Source organism: Poecile atricapillus, chromosome 2 (genome assembly GCF_030490865.1).
Source record: "Poecile atricapillus isolate bPoeAtr1 chromosome 2, bPoeAtr1.hap1, whole genome shotgun sequence".
NCBI classification, from domain to species: Eukaryota; Metazoa; Chordata; class Aves; order Passeriformes; family Paridae; genus Poecile; species Poecile atricapillus.
The window spans coordinates 149,727,461-149,745,687 of record NC_081250.1 but is presented as its reverse complement, the minus strand read 5'-3'; the positions used below and the strand labels follow the sequence as shown (position 1 = coordinate 149,745,687).

The 18,227-nt window shown below is 38.0% G+C and overlaps 1 protein-coding gene across 13 annotated transcripts in view; it reads left to right on the top strand.

Moving 5' to 3' along the window:
- The window catches only part of PTK2 (protein tyrosine kinase 2), a 191,027-nt gene that overhangs the window by 133,234 nt on the left and 39,566 nt on the right, over positions 1-18,227 (top strand). For 7 of the 13 annotated variants that reach the window (XM_058833329.1, XM_058833324.1, XM_058833327.1 and 4 more), the window contains 6 exons: positions 566-596; positions 2,988-3,040; positions 11,466-11,549; positions 12,708-12,725; positions 16,366-16,422; positions 17,777-17,797. In XM_058833329.1, coding sequence (XP_058689312.1) covers positions 566-596; positions 2,988-3,040; positions 11,466-11,549; positions 12,708-12,725; positions 16,366-16,422; positions 17,777-17,797 — 264 coding nt within the window. The remainder of the gene's footprint in view (positions 1-565; positions 597-2,987; positions 3,041-11,465; positions 11,550-12,707; positions 12,726-16,365; positions 16,423-17,776; positions 17,798-18,227) is intronic. The other 6 variants (XM_058833322.1, XM_058833323.1, XM_058833318.1 and 3 more) reach the window with 5 other exon arrangements.

The window sequence follows — 18,227 nt, the reverse complement described above, 5'->3', positions numbered from 1 at the left end:
ATTCAAGCTCTTATATACATTACCATTTTCAAAGAAAGACTGGCAAGGTTTGAATATAGCGTACAAAAAGCTGACACTCTCTGGCACAAGACATTATTATTGTATAGTCTCGAGGCAGTGTGAAATCAATATGATAATATGTACTTTAATGATTTATTTCAGTTGTCTTACTTGAAAATCCAAGCTGGATTCAATTGTTTTATTTATGTGTTAGCACATAGGACATCTTGGAGATAGAAGAAAAGCATTTCTTACCAGAGAGATGAGATAGTGTCACACCTTCTGCAAGTGATTTATTGGAGTTATTTGTTAAGAATAAAAAAGAGCTTTTATATTCTGTGTACGTTGTTTCCTCAGATGAGAGTTTGCCTAAAGGTCTGTATGAGTGGGTAGAAGTTGTTGATATGCTGCTCTTTATATATGTATGTAACATTCTTTTGAGTCACCTCAGTTTCCCTGAGAGATTGTGATGATTATTGTTTCAGGCATGTCTATATTTCACTTTGAGAGAGGTTATTTGAAAACTTGCAAAAGCTGTAATCCTGTTTTCTTCTTGTTTACACAGAAGGTGAAAGAGCTTTACCATCAATACCAAAGTAAGTTTTGTGCTTTCTTTCCTTATATATTAAAAAATGTTTTGAAAAATAGTGATGCTTTAGGAACTTCTTGCATGTGCCCATTTTTATTGTTGCTTTTGGATTCCAGGACGAATAGCAGATAGGGCATAAAAAGCTCACAGTAATATTAAACTACAAAGATATCAGAAGTAAAATCTTTGCATAATGCATCCATCATATTTGACAATAACAAAAGCAGGATGTTTTGGAAAATACTTGACTGGGATTCAGGGTATTTCTTTTGAATCGATGAGTAAATTTAATTATAGGAGTGATGCTGAACAATTTTTGAGTTGTGGTTTCAATCTGTGAGTCAGTCTGTGGTCATCTTTTTCCTTTCCCCTTTTTTGGATTATGTGAAATACAGAAAACACACATTTTGCTGCCATCATAAATCTCTCACATCACCTTTTCTTAATAAAACTTCCTTAATGGGGCCAGTTGAAGTTGGGATTTAGGTTCAGTGCAATAAGGAATAGCAGTTATTAAATTAAATATTAATATTGCATAGTAAATATCTCTTTATTGTTTTAAATATAGAAAAACTATTCTCCAGTAATAATTGTGGATACTTAGAAAACACCAATCCTGTGTCAGGCAGAAATGCATTTTTTCCCCCTGGTTGGTTTTATGGTGATACTTTTAATAAAGATGCCCTGACACAAGTTATCTGCATCTAGTAATCCTTACAAAGTGTGCTAAGATACCTCTCTGCTTTTTTCTTCTTCCCAAACTTTAAGGTAAATAATAAATCTCTGATTTTGCTGTGATTTAGACTATTCCTTATGTTGTTGTAGTTGGTGGTCTCTAATGTGGGCAAGCCTTTAATTCTTCCTGATGATTCTCTGCTCCCCTGGTGTCAGTGGCTGGATCTCCATCCTCTCTGGAAGTTGTCATGGTTGTTTCATCTCTCCATGGGCAGTTCCTTGTTGTGGCCTCCTAAACTTCAGTCTTTAAAGCAAGACACTTTTTGGTTGTTTTTTTTTCTCTTTTTTTTGTAATGTGACTGTTCTCAGTGGCCACACCCAGACCCAGTTCAGTCACACATCAGCAGTGTTCTCCTTGAGCTGTGTCAGGCAGTGCCACCTCTGTCCTGTAGCACGAGGTAACTGCTGAAATACCCGATGACACTGAGTGGTTGATGGTGTTTTACCTCCTCCTTTTTATTTTGGACACAGGCTGTGCCTGCTTTGACCCAGTCACCTCATTCTGGTTTTTCCTTTATTTCTGGAAGGAGTCCAGAACTATTTCTGTTACTTTCTTAACTACTGAATGGAGCATGGAATACCATTTGTTCCTGAATTGGTGATTACACACAGGTTCTGCTGCAGCCCTCACTACCAGGCAGCTTTCTCATGCTGTAGAAAGAGAGAAGTTAAAATTCAGGGAATAAAAGCTGAGGCTGGAAGCAGTAAAATCAATAAATTTAGTGTGCACTCACAGAACAGGAAAAATTCTTTTTACTCAAATAGACATAAATGAGAAACACAGAGTAACATTTTAATTACATAAAGCATAACCCTTTTTTTATTTGTAAGGATTTCTGGAGTAAAATAAGGTTTGAAGGCAGAGCTTTTCATTTTTGAGGCAGTTTACCAAAACTAAGTTTATACACTTGAGTCTGTTTAACAGGGGAACCACATGTGTTCCAAGTCTGGCAACAGAGCTTTTATCAAATACACAAAACTGCCAGCCAGCAGCATCTTGCATCTGGGAAGATTTGCCTTTGCCAGCTGAAATTCCTGATTTCTGAAGGCATGAAGTGCAGTGCTCTCTTGACCATTAAAATTGTGGTTATATATGTAAGTGATGAAAAGTTGAGAGTTTGTTAGAATTTCTGATCCTCATGAACATTTATATGTAACATAACATATACATAATATATACATAATAAACATATATAAGGAGCAATACATTTATACATGGTCACTTTATAATATATGCATAACTGAACATTTATAAATAACTGCATTTAAATGCAATTGGTTTTCTATGTTTGACATGTTAATTCATAATAGTACAGGATAAGTCTTTTTACAGACAGAAACTCAATTCATACTCCATTTCCCACAGATCATGCAGTGTAAGCACAGTCAGGTTACACACATCTTAAAAGCATGCACAGTTTAGGTTTTGTGTTTTCCTTCAAATTCACCAGGTTTCTGTGAATCCTTGTGCTAATGCAGACCCACTCTCGCTCCCCCAGATGGGATGAAGTGGTAGATTCCTCTCTGCCTTCTCTCCCCCTGCTCATCCTGTGCCTGGGGAGGTGGCTCAGCCCTGCCAATTACAGTAGGTGCCTGTTGGGATGAGTTCCCAGTGTTTGTGAAGAATGTACAGCATTCAGCGCTTCCAACTTCTGTTTTCCAGGCTGGCCAACAATGAGAAGCAAGGAGTGAGGTCTCACACAGTCTCTGTGTCAGGTAAGGCTCATCCAAACCCAGGACCTGAGTTTATTTCTGGAGCTGCAGACGTGCAGGCAGCTTTTCCACTCACGGCTGCTCCAGAGCTACTGACTGCCCCAAACTGGAGCTGCTCTGCCTTCGTAGAGCAGTTTCTAAAGAGAAACTTTTATGCAACAGCCACATCTGTGCAGTTACTTCAAAGCCAGGCTGCTTGTCAGAATTTCCACTTAACTTTTTGATGAAGTAGAATATTGTCGGCTAGAACTGAAATTACCTGAGTATGTGTTAATTGTGAGGGAGCAGCTTTGAAAAGGGAAAGTAGGCAATTAGATATTAATCATTGCTTTACAGAAAGGAGAAACTTAATAGCTGTTTTTCTGTAGCTGTTTAGATAAAAGCATTTAATTTTTGCTATTGAAAATGACAAGTTAATTGAAGGATGGGTATGTGAGGTAATACATGTTGTTTCTGTTCTTTATAGGCTTTCAGTAATTCTCTAAGTTAACATGGAGTTTTTAAAGTTTTTATGCTTCAGAGAGAATATGTTCCTGTTACAGAATCTTCAATAATTTTGAAAAATTGATTCTTAGTGGTGTCTTAGTAGAAAATGTATTTCTAAATCAGAATACATAGTATTTATTAAGGAGATTTTAATGCAAAAATGTATTTATATTATGATCTGTTCAAATAGGTTTCTGGTACTTGGTCACAAACTTGAGGAACCAATACTGTGACTCAGTGGATTTCCCACCCATGTCTTAGAGGGAGGCTTCAGTCCCACATTAACTTTATGTGAGCGCTCAGTGGCAAATACTCAAAAACCTAATGTATTTTATACAATGAGGAATGCTACATAGACATTTGATTATTTTCCTACTTCTCAGATTCCTTTCCCTGTCCACATCTAAAAGATGTTTGAGATTTACTGTTTGGCATGTGAAGCACAAATAAACACACTGCAAGAAAATAGGTGAGAGGATCTGAGTTAAAATGAGAATAAAGCTGCAGTGGGGTAATGTAGCTGCAGCAGTTACTGTGGCCTCTCAGAGTCAAATAGCAGCTCCTCTTCCTTTAGTGCCTGGCAAGCAAGCATGGTAGATCAGGTAGATAAGCATGAAGCATGCTCAGCATGTTCTCTTTTGATTCTTACCTGTGTGGCTCATTTTAGCTGTTAAAAAAGTTGAAATTTCTGAAGTGTGATTAGTGCTGTGCTTTTAAATTATTTTGCTCACTCTCAAATAGGCTAATCTTCAGGAAGAAGAGGCCTCAAATTTTCACTCCTTCAGTTTTTCTGAGAATGCCAATAATACTTTTAATCATAAAAACAATAAGAAATGCTGACTTCATGATCCTTTCTTGCTGTCACTCTGACTTTCCAAATTTAAGTGTCTTCTGCTGAAGTTCTTTGGTGTTTCAGGCACAAATACTTATTTTTTAAAGTAGCATTCTGAAATTAGTGTAGGAAATTAGTTGTAACCCCCAGCTCTGGCACTGAGGTGTCACATGCAGGTGGATGAGGGGGAAATGAAAGCTTTGCTGTAGCACCACAGAAGTAACAGTGCTGGAGGTGAGCTGGTTGTTCAGGTGAATGTCAGGGACACTGAGCTGCAAAGCTGGCTCCTGTGAGCAGTGCAATAAAATTAAACCAGAAGATACCATCCTCATTCTTGCCAATACCAACACCAGTTAGGTATTATTCTTGTATTGTAGGAATGTTTTATATATTTCCACAATAAAATTATTGTGCTTGGTGCTTGTTTTTACACCATGTTACAAACCACTGGAAATGCTGACATAATGCTGAAATGGTTTAAGCCAATGGATTTAATATTCAGTCTCAAGGGTTTGTTCTTGTAATATAATGACACAGAACACATAAATACTTTTTTTGTTGTGGTGTTATTTTCCCCCAAAGTTATTTGAAATGCACTGAGTATGTCATTATATTAAATTTAAACCAGAGGCAGATTGCTGAGATGAGCCCACATGGAAGAAGCTGCTTTCTGTAAGAATCTCTTGAATCCCCAAAGGAATCAGTTTATTATAAGTGAAGAGATACTTGATGTAGATGTGGAGAAGTGTCACTCCTGGTGAACTCATCCATCAGTGTGGGACAAGGGAGGCACCAGCTGTACACGATGCTTAGCTCAGCTCAGTCCCAGGTCAGCAGAGCCTGACAGCAGCCAGGGCAGAGCCAGCTGAGGGGGTGCTGCTGTGGGGTGCAGAACAGGAGCTTTTCTCTGCTGACACTGCAGTGGCTCAGAGCCAAAGGTTTCAGATAAGATGAGCTTTTGTGGCTCAGTGACATCTGTAACTGCTCCATGCCTTTGATGGTTTAAATCATAAATTAACTCTGCTGTTTGATTTCACTGACACTGCTCCCTTTGTTTAGACCTCTCCTGATGCTAAAGATAAATAGCAAAAATCTGGAACAGAGATTTAGCAAAAAAATTAAGAAGTCAGATATATTAATGGTATTAACACTCTTAGTTCGAAAGGGATATTTCACAGTGAGTTCACCACCAAAAATGGGATAAACCAGCAATATTCAAACCCAGTGTGAAACGTGATTTGGTGCTTTGAAAGTTCAAGTATTTGTCTGAAGCTTTGCAGGTTTAAAAAGGAACCTGTTAATGAAAGACACCTTGTCTTTTTGAAAGACTTATTAACATACCTTGGAATATTTCTGGTCTAGTGAAGTGAAAACGTAGTCTTTCCTAAGTGCTCCAATATTCCAAAACACACAAAGACGGAAGGTTTGTAAATACTTCTGATATTTTTTTCTCTTCTAAAAAAAAGGCCTTTTCAAACTAGTGAGGGATGAAGTTGATTTCAGGAATCCAGAGCAGCAAATTTCTGGATCTGAGAGTCTGTGTGTCACTGAACCAGTTTTCATCTCTTGCTGCTTCTGTTTCTGCTTGTGTTGTCTGCCTTGATTCCTCAAATTCTGTTCCTTGCAGTGGACAACTGGACACTGTATTTGTAGCTAAGATGCCTGCCAAATTCCCCTCCTTTTAAAAAGCATAGCAATTTTATGCCTCAACACATTTATGTAAGATTGTAAACAATTATGAATAAGCTAAATTAAATTAGTTGGATTTTAGATTTCTTTGGTAGTCATCTGATGTTTTGGCTGAAGTTGCTGTGATTCACCAGAAACAATGAGTGTTTTAGCTAGTAGGTAATAGCAGCTTTTACCTCCTTCTCCCTTTGTATCTGCATTAAAAAAGAGTTCTTTGTACTTAAACAAGAGTGTACACTCAGGAGATGGTAAAGCTAAATTACTTGCTCTGTGCAAATAGTATATCAAATGTGTAAGAGGCAACACACCAGTTAACTCTAATTTTATTGACTATATTTCCACTGTTTGGCTTGGAGACACCTTATTAAAATGCTTTGCTGTAGTCTAAAGGAACTTACTTTGGCCAGCAGTTTGTTTTTAAATAGCAAACATTAGCCTTGGTAAGGTGATCTTATATTTCCAGATACACATATTTCCAAAAAATAATAACCTACTTGGTCAGTTACATATTACAGAAAGTTTTTCATAAAATGAAATCAATACAGCAGTAGCTGCTTGCTCTCTTTTTACATAAATTCCTTCTGACACAGAGTTCTTTGGTTTCTTCTGTCCCTTTCTTGCTTGTGTAAATATGACTAGGAAGAAGAAATATGCTTTTGCATCCCTTGGCTAGTATCTGTGCCTCCTTTGCCCTGGAGAATTCATGAATTTTTTTAATCCTAGCTCAAATGCTACTTTCCATGCAGTGCCACAGAATATGACATTTCAGGTTCATGTGTTTCAGTGAGCACTGAACAGGCAGAGTATTGAACAAGTCTTGGCAGTGCTGGGTTAATGGTTGGACTCGATGGTCTTAAGGGTCTTTTTCAACCTGAAGGTTCCTGTGATTCCAAGCAGTCCCTCCTGACATTTGGATATTCAGGTACTGTTGTGAAATGTTGTAAAATGATGTTTTTGTGGGGAGGGAGCTGTGAGTGGGAAGATGACAGGAAGGGAGAGATGAGTTGTCCTGCAGTAGCCAGCACAAGGGATGTGTCTGAGGAGGATTTTAGGATGTCCCACAGGGTTGGTCTTGCTTAAATCAGATGCTGGTTTTGCAGCTTTAGAATGAGCTTATTTGGTGACGGAAATTAAAATACAGTCCCTGTCTCAGCTGATAAAGTCAAGTGCTCAAAGCACCTGAGTGGCAAACCCCAGGACACAAACCTTTAAGAGGGAAATAAGTATATTAAAGAGAAACTGGTTTGTTATCCTGTTCCTCAGCTGGTGCAGCTGCTGTCAAGAACACAAGCAGCATTTTAAACTCGAAGGGGTGCAGCTCTAAGTGCATCATGAAATGATGGCGGGTGTTCCTAATAGTTCTGGTTGTGCCATTGCCTCTCTATCCCATGGTTGAGATATATTCAGTAACATGCCCCATGGAGGATCTGATCTCTTGGAGCAAATATCTCTTTAGGCGCTGAAGGATTTTAGTATCCTGAAGGAGGGGATTCTCAGCAAGTTTCCAGGTTCTGCTTTAAAATCACAAATTTTTAACGTAACACTGTTAGACTTTAATCACTGTGGTTAACTCCTGATCATGGCAGTGAAATGGGAGTTCTTCTCTAAGATGCTGCTTAGGAGTAGATCCTGTTTGAGGGAGCTAGCTGCCAGTTTAGTCATGCCATTCAGCTGAAATTTCAGTTTGAATTGGGAAAAAAACCCTGTTTTGAAGGAGTTAAGCCTGATTTAAATGAGATTTTAACATGAAGGAAAAAACCCTCTATGGTATAGTTTGTGACTAAAAGAGACTTTCAGGAGGTTTCCTTTGGAGCAGAAGCCAAATGTGAAAACACAACAAACAGGAGAGGAAAAAAATAATAGATCTTTTCACCTGATGTCAGTATTACACCACTTCAAAGTGCTCTGAATGAAGGAGATATTGGCATGTGAAAGGACCTCTCTGGCCTGGGTTGAGGAAAAGTTGTGAGCAGAATGGAAAGACAAACTCAATTTTATTGAAACACTTCTGCTTGCAGAGCACAGTGCAGGCTCTGTGTCATGATTGCTGTACTCCACATGAAGGTCTGCCCTGTGCCCAGGTCTGAAAGAGTTTCTTGTGTAGGACTTGTATTTCGTAGCTCCTTTTGAGTTAGTTGGTGGGGGAAAAGGTGGCCTTTGCTTGAGGTTGAAAAGTTGACAGTTTTTTAACATACATTTTGTCAAGACACTCCAAAAAGACAAAGCTGAGAAGTGTAAGTGAATTTTTAGATTTTTAGATGAAAAATTGTATATTGAGCACTTCAGACTGTGTCACAGCTCAGCTGTGTTTTACTCCACAGCTCACCTCTGAAAAGAAAAAGTCTTGCCATAAATTACATAGTTATAAATTCAAATTAAGTGATTATTAAGTAATTTGAGGAATATAAAGACTTTGTTAGAGCTTTAGCTCTGCCATATGGTCACAGCACTGGGAGACATTCAAGCTTAAAGTTTACTGCAGATTAATTTTACAAACCTTGAGCAAATCATTAGTCTCCAGGTTCATGGAGGGAGGGAGTTGCTTCTTAACTCACCCAGCTATTTCACTGATTAATAAGATAATATAGTTGAAAATGACATTAATGCTAATAAATTGCAGTGTTTCAGATTCCCATCACAGTTGAATAGACTGGTGCTGTTATCTTTTCCTATTTTAGCCTAACTGACTAAAAAGCTTATTTTCATGTATCAAAAGACCAGAATGAATTGTGGTGATAGTGTAAAGAGATTTCTTCCGTATCAGTGTCCAGGAAGTTCCTGCATTGATTCCATCAGCCTGTGGTGCTGGTAAAGGAGTTTTTACTCTCCTGTGCTCCTCCTTTGTGAGCCCCTCATTGGATTTGAGCAGACACTTCTGATGTGCAAACCGAAACTGTGTGGTATGACAGGAGAAATATTCCATGCAGGTTTGGGGGTTTGTTGTTTATGTAGAAACATATTTGATGTGCCAACCCTATAGTATTCATTTGAGTCCAGAATCTCAAAAATCAATAGATTTATTCCTTTTACAGGTTTTTTTTTCCAGGGTTTTTGCTCAAACTGCTTCAAGAATGTACAATCTAGGTAGAATGGGATACTGTCAGGTTCAGCCTTCCAGTATTTGCTATCTGCTCATAAAAGGAGCTTCAGTAGTAACTGTCCTGCAAAAAAGGGCAGTAAAAGCCTGCTCTCTTTTTTTCTAACATAGTTATTGCAAAGCAGGTGATTTCTTTTCCTCATTTTTGCCTTTTTTTTTTTTTTCACAATAATTTTATTGAATACTGAGTAGAGAAATCAAATAAATAAAGAAGTTTTGTGCAGTTTTCAGCAGCATTCTTGAGCATTAGTGATATCCTGGCTGGAAGCTGCTGTGAAGTGCTGGAAATCCTTCTAAGTTGTATTAATTTCATTAAGGTATTCTCTAAATTCCTGGGAAAGTTTTAAAAGTTCTATTTTTTAAAATGTAAAATCAACTCATTAGAATCAACTTCCTTTTGTAGCTAGACTTGCAGATGTGGTAGGTTTAAGACAAAGCATCTTCCATTTAGTGTGGCAGGACAGTTGAACAAACTGTAGACAGCAGGTCATAAAGGCAGAGTTTGAAATGCAAGGGAAGAGTTGGACCATCACGTCACAGAGTATCAGGGCATGCACATGAGGAATTAAAAACACCTTTACCTTTGCCATGTACCCTTTACTTGAAATAGGTTTGGTCAGGTTTCAGCAGCTTCTGCCAGCCACCTATCAGGGTGAGGGGGAGCTGCATTTCAGCACTTCAGGCTTAAATTAGCTCTGTAGCCTGAGCAGGCAGGTCAGGAGTTGAAGCATCTCTTCCCTTTTAGCTGGCTTACATTGCCTGCAGTGACTCTATACCTGTTCTTCTGTTTCAGTACAGAGTGTTGGGTTCCCTCATTCTCATGTCAACACCTATTCAGTAGTCACTTAAACCAGCTGCAGTGTTTTTTCCTTTTCTTTCATTGTATGTGTCTGAATCTTTTTATTAGTGTTACCTGAGGTTTGTGCTAGAATGACAGTGATGAAAATTGTGCCATGTGATATTAGGAAGAGAAGTCCCTTGGGAGTATCAAGGGGGAGAACTCAAGAGTGTTCCCCTTTAAATTGTCTTAAACAAAGACAAATTGAAATACTGCTTCATTGACTTAGTCAAGAATTTTGCCCTCTCCTTGCATCTCTTTTTAGTTTTTAGCATTGAATCTGATGAATGTTCTGTCTTTCTCATATGTGTATTTTCCCACTAGATTAATGATTCCTATTTGCTCAGTCACCCAGCAGGTTTTATGATGATAGTTTCTGTTGATTGCAGAAGTTACTTCTATTAAAATGTAGTTCTCCTTTTCTACCCTTCCTGCACTCCTCCCACCACTGACTGGTTCACTGTCCCAGTAGCTGCTGTTGTGGGACTGGGCTTCTCTTTTAACACCTGCACCCCAAGCCTGTGTAACTCCAGGTGGCTGAACCTCACTCCTGAGTTTTGGCTGTGAAGAGCTACCAGCAGCAAGAAGCAGGTTTTTCATGTAACTGGCTTTCTAAACCACTTCTCACATTTCCTTAGAGAGAGGGGAAAAAGGAGAAAGCAGAGAGGAGTGAACAGGTAACAAGAGAAATAAAAGGAGCAGGTATCCTCGGGTGCCGAGTGTCATCTTGTGTCCTTCTTTCTCTGGCTTCTTTGTATTTTTTCCTACTCCAAGATTTCCCTCATCCTGATAAGCACTCCCAATAAGCACTTTGCTAAAAAATGCAGTGGGGTGACTGGGAAAGGGGACAGTGAGGGTGCCATGGGCTGTTCACCCACAGGTCCTTGCAGATCTGGAATAGCCCTTGGCAAGGCAGGTCTGCACTGGGAATAAGACTCTGGTGGAAGATTTGAGATCATAAAATCTGTCAATGCTGTATTTCAGGAGGTAGGGAAACGGTGTTTTCCCTTGCTCTGAGTAACCCTGCTATGTGAAATACTTCTTTAGTGTTGTTCTAAGGATTCAGAGAGACAATACATAAATGTTTTAAGTCTGGTGACTGCCACTTAAGCTGGAATATAGCTGTCACACAAGTCTGAAAGAACTTAGATGGCAAACTTGGAAAAGCAGTTTGCATTTCTGGGATAGACAATGTTATTTGTGTTGTGAATGAATGGTATACATAGCTGGCATAATTGACTTAATGGTTTCTAGTCTTACTTCTAAAAACTGAATTACTGTAGAAAGGAATTCGAAAGAAAATACCAAAAATGCTTTAGAGTTTCAGAGACATTCGTATTTTCATTTGGGTATACAGAATTGTAATATAAACCTTTACTTTTATGTTCGTTCGTTGTAGATGTTCTCTTCAGTCTCTTTTCTTTTATTTCCAAATAATTTGTTTCTGTTTTTTTTTTCTCTTTCCTTTTCTTGCCTCTTTGTAAAGGAGTCAATCACTGTCAGCATAAAGTAAAGAAAGCTAGACGCTTTCTGCCTTTCGTCTTCTGTGCCCATGAGTCGCCGCCCAAGGGTACTGCTCTGCTCTTTGTCTAGGCTGCCTTATTAACCCAAAAGCTGAATATACTAACTCAGTTACTGTTTGTAAACTACTTTAGCCTCAGGTAAACAGAGTTCCAAGAATAATTTCGTTATGTTTTCCTCCTGTTGAATTGGATTTTCATGCAGTGTCTCCAGCTTGCTGGTCCCCGATTTTATGGGGAATGTGTTTTTGAGCATCATATGCTAAAATGACCAACATATTAAATTATTGTATTTATACAGTTATGCAGCCCTTGTCTGCCATCTTTTTTTTTTGTAAATATATTTTGATTTCATTCTTGGACCCCTGATACGGCATGCTTACAGATGAAACAGAATAGCAACAATAAGCATCTGCTGAGAACACTTTGAATTAGACACGGACTACAGCGATGCTTTTGGATGCATACTGGTCCAGCACTGATCTAGACCAGTTTGGCTTTATTAGGGGTAAGAAGAATTTCCTGTTACCTATAAAAACTGTCTAAAATATTTGCCTTAGCTTGTGCTGTGGGGTTTGGTGTGCAGTAGGGCTGCTGCAGTACACGTTGAATCTGGTGTTTGTTTGAAATCTTCCCTGTAGAGTTGCTCTCTTTGCCACTCGTTCAAATTTCAGCCTTCTACAAGTGCACAATGCTCTGTGTCATTAAAGCTTAGATGGTTCTATTTCTCACTCATGTCTTGGTAATTGCTCAGGAGTGCATTTCTTCTGGAAGGGTCAACACCAACTCTGCTTATCCAAAGTCCTCAGTGTATGTGCAGAGTCAAGTTGAGCCAACTCATCTGGCTGTAGGAGAACTGCTTTAAAGTATTGAATAAACCCAGAAATTGACTTTTCTTACCAATGCATTTAAAAACCTAGTTCCAGATCTAAATTTAATTTGTGTGTACCTTTGTGTTTGAAAGTTATTAACTCTGTTTCATCATAAAAGCTTCTTAGAGCATATCTCTGTCCCTTGGGTTTTAGGTGAGAAGTCTTAAATTCTGCTGCTTTTCTGGTTTCTCTTGAGTCAGGTATATAAGATAACTACAGTCTGAATACTTTTGGATTACTCATGAATTTAATAGTATATTTTCCCCTCCCTCTTCTCTGTCCCTCTCTCTCTCCCCTTCTTTTTTCTCTCTCCTTGCATGCCACCTGGATCTGCAGATGAAATTAGTGGGGACGGTAATATGTTTTCTAGTCTGTGTGTTACTAACGTGCAGTATGCAACTCTTTATCTCCATCTGCCACTTAATGCACATTTCAGTAATACATTTTATGCAGCTTTTAGTGTTAAAAAGTGGTCTGCTTTGGGTATTAGCTGATAAATACTGTACTTTACAGGCTGTGCAACTAATGCTTTCTGCTAAACTGGAATTGGAAAAGGAAAAATTCTATTTCGAACACACAGGGATGTGGTGATGCATGTGTTTGCAATGAGACTTGTGGCATGATGCAAAGAAGGTTTAGAGGTTTGCAGGTGTCCAGTTTGATTGAAATGGTTACATCCTCATTAATTTGGTCAGTGGGTGAGATCAGCAGATGTAACACCTGAGAAATGAGTCTACTGAGTAATGCTTTAAAGGCATCAAAGTGCTCCTTGCATTAAAAGAAGCTGTACAAGATAGATTAATGCAGGTTGAATACATGAATATTAACCAGGTTTCAGCTAAACTAATAATTTTAAACACAAATTTTAATGTTTGGGGTTTCTTTTTAAAAACTTTTAAACTTAGTACAAAATATTTAACTTCTGCAGACTTTGAAAGTCTCTTTTTCTCTGAAAAAAAGGTAGGGTTTGGTTTTCTAAAAGAGATTTTTAGCTGTTTTCCTAAAGGATTCCATCTGATGTTGGGAAGGAATCAAACTGCTGCTACTGATAGTGTATGTAGCTTTATTCTTCTTAGTAGGAGGTACTAAAAGGGCATAAAAGCAATATGCAAAGGAAGGCAATAAGAGGAGATTTGGATCACATTTTGTGACCTTCCTTTCAGTAAAATGTGAAGGGGGTGTATTAACTTTTCATCTCCTTTCCTTTAGATATAAGCTAAAGATAATACCACACAATTTTCTTTCTTTTCTTAAACATCAAAAGGACATTTTTTCTGTTGTAAATTTTAAAATTATATTTCAGATACTACCCCTACATAGCTTTTTATTGGAACTTAACTTCCTTTATAAATTACAGGCTCTGATAAATGGGAAAAATTATGAAAAAGGGAAGTTCAAATGCAGGCCTAAGGTCATGGATTAGCTATTATGGATTTAATACCCTGGGATGCTTCTCCCTACGGTTTAATAAATGCATTCAGATTTAGTAAAGCTCAAATTGGCTCATTCACGTGTGTGACCAACACTTCCCTTTCCTGAAAGGAAATTGTTAATTTTGCCATGTCCAAGTGTCATAACAAGTGATGGTGCTGGGTTTAGAAAGTGCAGGAGGGCAGCATGAGAGCCCTGTTATTAAATTTGAGTTTTTCTAGACTTACCAGGGACATCTGGAATCACTGAGTGTGTTCAGCTCTTGAGAGTGCTGTAACACATCCTCCTTTGTGGAGCAGCCTGGAGTGCCCTGCCCAGCTCAGGTTTGCTTTAGGCTCCATGTTGGTTCTGAAGTGTCTCAGCAGACACAGGTCTGGGAGATTTGGTAACAGTCTCAGTCTATGATTAACACTGGGATCAAGCCCCTCTGTGAGGGAGATCAGTTCTCTTTGTTCCAGACCACTTTGAGCCTATCAGTGTTGATGCCTTGACTGAATTTTCCTCTAATGCCCAGAAACAATGCCAGACATACATAGGAATTATTTTTTATATATATTCCTCTCCAGAGTGTTAAATGTGGAACAAGAAATGTTTGTGTAGTTAATTGCATACATTTAATTTATTTGGATTGATTATGAAGACACTTCTGGTTTCATGATGGTTTCGGGCAATGTATCAAAACCATGTAAAGTGCTCTGTGCTGTTCTAAGAATGCTTTTAGTATGAATTAACTCATTAATTTCAAATACAGAGATGAACAAGCCCTGCCATTGATCACATTCTGAAAGCACTATTCTGTAAACTAGTGTGACAAGTGTTTGGGGTCTTTTAAGTTGCACCAGTTTGGTTTCCAAACTTTAAAAAATTTTCTCAAGTGCCTTTACAAGATTTTTCATCCAATACATTTTCTAACATAAATAAAGAATTTTCTGGTATTTTCAACAAAATCCTATCACAATATTAGAAGGAAACAGAGTGATTTATCTCCATCATGTTGGGGATTTTTTTTTTTAAAGCTTATTTTTTAAATCAAACTGAGGCGTATTCTTACAAAAATATTAGTTTATCATGTAGGGAAGAAAATAAAATACCAAGAAAGAGATAAGGGCTTCTGGAGTGTTCTGCCTGTTCAGAATTGTGCACTGTCTTTATAATTTATTGCATTTTCATTAGGTGACTGTATTTTGCTATGTCCCAAATAGAAATTGCCTAGCAAAATTTAATATTACATTAAATTTTCCAGTTCTGCTTTTACACCACCTGGCGTATTCCTACAGGAGTTCAAAAGAAAAAAAAACCAGCTTTAATTTTATTTAAGTAGTGATCATAAAACTACTTCCTGAAATGTGTTGAACTTCAAAGGTTATAGTCAACCTGTAGTTTCCTAATAATTGAATATTCAGTTTGCCTGAAAACTGAGCCTCCTGCTTATCTGTGTGTGTAATATTGATGAGCCTTGCTCTGGTTTCAGGGCTGGGTTGAGCTGAGGGACCATCCCATCCTTCTTCCCACTCACAGTGACTTTGTCCCAGTCCAAGCCATTGCTCTAGAAATGATGCCAGGGAGCTGTAGGAATGTATCCATGTGCTCCAGGGCAGATGGGGGAAAACGGGGAGGAAATCATGACTTCCAGAGGTTTTCCAGTGTGTGACATCAATCACAAAACTGCACAATGGGTTTGGAAGTTATTCCGTTTTGAGAACCTCTCTTTGTGTTTAAAATTGGTGAGAAGAATTTGACAGCCTTGAAATAAAAAAATGAACTCACTTTTGTGGACTGGAGGAATTGATCGTGCCTTTAGGAGATGACCTGCACACACTGGAAATTCTTTTGGGCAAGGGAAGGACTTTCTGATATGACTTGACACCATTTAAACCATTTTGAGAACAGATGATGTAAAAGTTGCAAGTTTTAAATAGAGGAAGAAGTGCACTGTTAATTTCCTGAACATTTTGGGAAGTTGTTTCCAAAACCTGTCCTTGAAATCTTGAGTCTTGCAGCAAAAGTAGTGGTGAACTTCCACTAAAAAAGGAAATTGTAAGAAAAATGGAGAAGAGAGTGTGGCTTAAAAAGGTCTTTGTGCTCTAGAAGATTCTGTGGTAAATAACTCACCTGGCCACACTGTGACAGTAGGGGAAGCTGCCCTGGAACACCACTGGTGTTCTGCCTGTTTGACATAAAAAATAGCAAATTCCTACTCACACTTTATTGAAGGTAAAGCAATTTAACCCATTCATGCTTTTTTCTCTTTACTGCAGTGGAATTTGGTGTTAAAAAGATTTTAAATCAACAGTTTAGATAGGTCCCAATTGCAAAACTGGAACTTTTTTGAATACAAATGAATCTTTTCTTCTTTGTTGAGTGCATCTATGTGATGTAATGCAAATGGCACTGAGGTCATTATCATACCATGAATTATGCATGAGCAAGTTTTAGTCATGCTGTATTAAATGTGACCTGGCAATGCTGAACTTGGGGTTTGGGACGTATCAATTGGAGATGTTGTTCTGGAGAATTATTTTCATTTGCTTTTCCCGAAACTCTTCAATTCCTCCCTTTGCAGAGACTGATGACTATGCAGAGATTATAGATGAAGAAGACACTTACACAATGCCCTCAAGTAAGTGCCATGGTTAATTTGGGAACTTTCCTATCCAAGAGCTTCCTTGGTGTAGCAGGGACTGAAATATTTCAGCCTTATTTAATAAATGTGCAAAGAAAACATTCTGGTTTCCTGCTATCTGTGATTTCACAGTGAAATTCTTTTTTTTTGCCTCAAAATGCAGATTTTTTTTTTTTTTAATTGTGATGCTGAACATAACAAAGATTGGATAAGATCTCTGTGATGAGAGCAAACAGTGTGGATTGCTGTCTCTCTGTATCTCACCTTGCTCTGTGACAGACGTGCTGTTCAGCAGTTCCATGAGAGAGGAACACTCAACTGTACCACATGCAATTTTGTTAAAGATGAAAGACTGCAGGAACAAAAATAAAAATTCAAAGTTCTGCTGAGTCTTCATCTTTGAAATAAAAACAGTGGTGCTGTAGCCACCACAAAGATTTTGTGTTACAGGCTGTTTGAATTATGGTATAATCCTAAACTGTCAAGGCCAGTTCATTTAATGTGAAAGTCCAATATTCTGATTTTTAAAGCTGCATCTGAGAAATTCCAGTTGCATTTGGGCAACCAAGGATTTCTCTGGAAGCAGACAATCCATTGGTGCAGAATCCTGCCAAAAACATCAGGTTTGGTCAGTGTGAAAGGGGAGGATGGTGCTGAGCTGGGGCCACATTCTGCTGAAGGACCATGAGCTTGCGTAGATTTCTGAGCTCACCATGGGGCAGAATGTTTCATGGTCACTTCAGTGTTCACAGCATTATTTCCACGGCTGTGGAAAATCTTTGAAAAGCAAGAATATATGTTTTGCAAAACATATATATATATATTTGAACATCAGTATTTGAAAAGCAAGAATATATGTTTTCCAGAAATAAACTGAGCATTCTTAATGACTTGCAGTTAAGTCACTACGCATTCTATTAACATAATTTCAGCATCAAAACATACTGTGATAAATTATATCCTTTATTTTTGTTAACAGATTAACTTTGTGTAATTTATTTCTCCCCCACTCCAACCTTTTTATTTAAATTCTTACGGAAGTAATTACTTCTGGGCCTAGCCCTGGATGTGCTGAGCACTTGAATATGGCTTCAATGCAAAACCCATGAGATGGGCTGTGGAGGGAAATTCAGTAAGTGCTTTGCTGGATTGAAGGGGTCTCAAGTGTTCAGCTCCCAAAGGACTGAGTCAGATCACAAGATCGGGCCTGTGACTTCTGCTAATGTAAACTTTAAATTGCATCATATATTTCTTCTTTTTTTTTTTTAATGTTGAATAATGTTTGTCCTGTTTTGATTTTAAGAAGCTCTATCTAAGTAAGCATTTGATTTTTCTCTTAATTGCACTGCAGAAAGCTATGGAATAGATGAAGGTAACAGGAGACCCTTTACCCCCATCCCTGTATGCTTGCAGTTTGGAATGATGTGGAATTTTTAAGCTTACTATTCACTTTCATTTAATAAACATTATTTATTTATAGTTAAACCAGTTAGCTTTGGGATTTTAAAGAGGAAAATGCAGTACTTAAAAGAGATTAAAAAGGCATTTATCACCTTGTTAGCCAGCTCTAGATCACATTACTTCTGTAGTGTTAATGATGTTAAAGTCAAGGTTATGAAGTTCTAAGCTGGTTGCTTATAATTTTTTCTCTTAATAATCCAAGTAGAGGTGAAAACATATACTGTGCATGCTTTTCTGCTACTCCTGAAGTATTTTTCCATGTCTGCTGGAAATTAAATTGCAAATGAAATCATTCAATTGCAATTGATTAAATGTTTTGCTCAAGTGCTGAGCCATTTTTA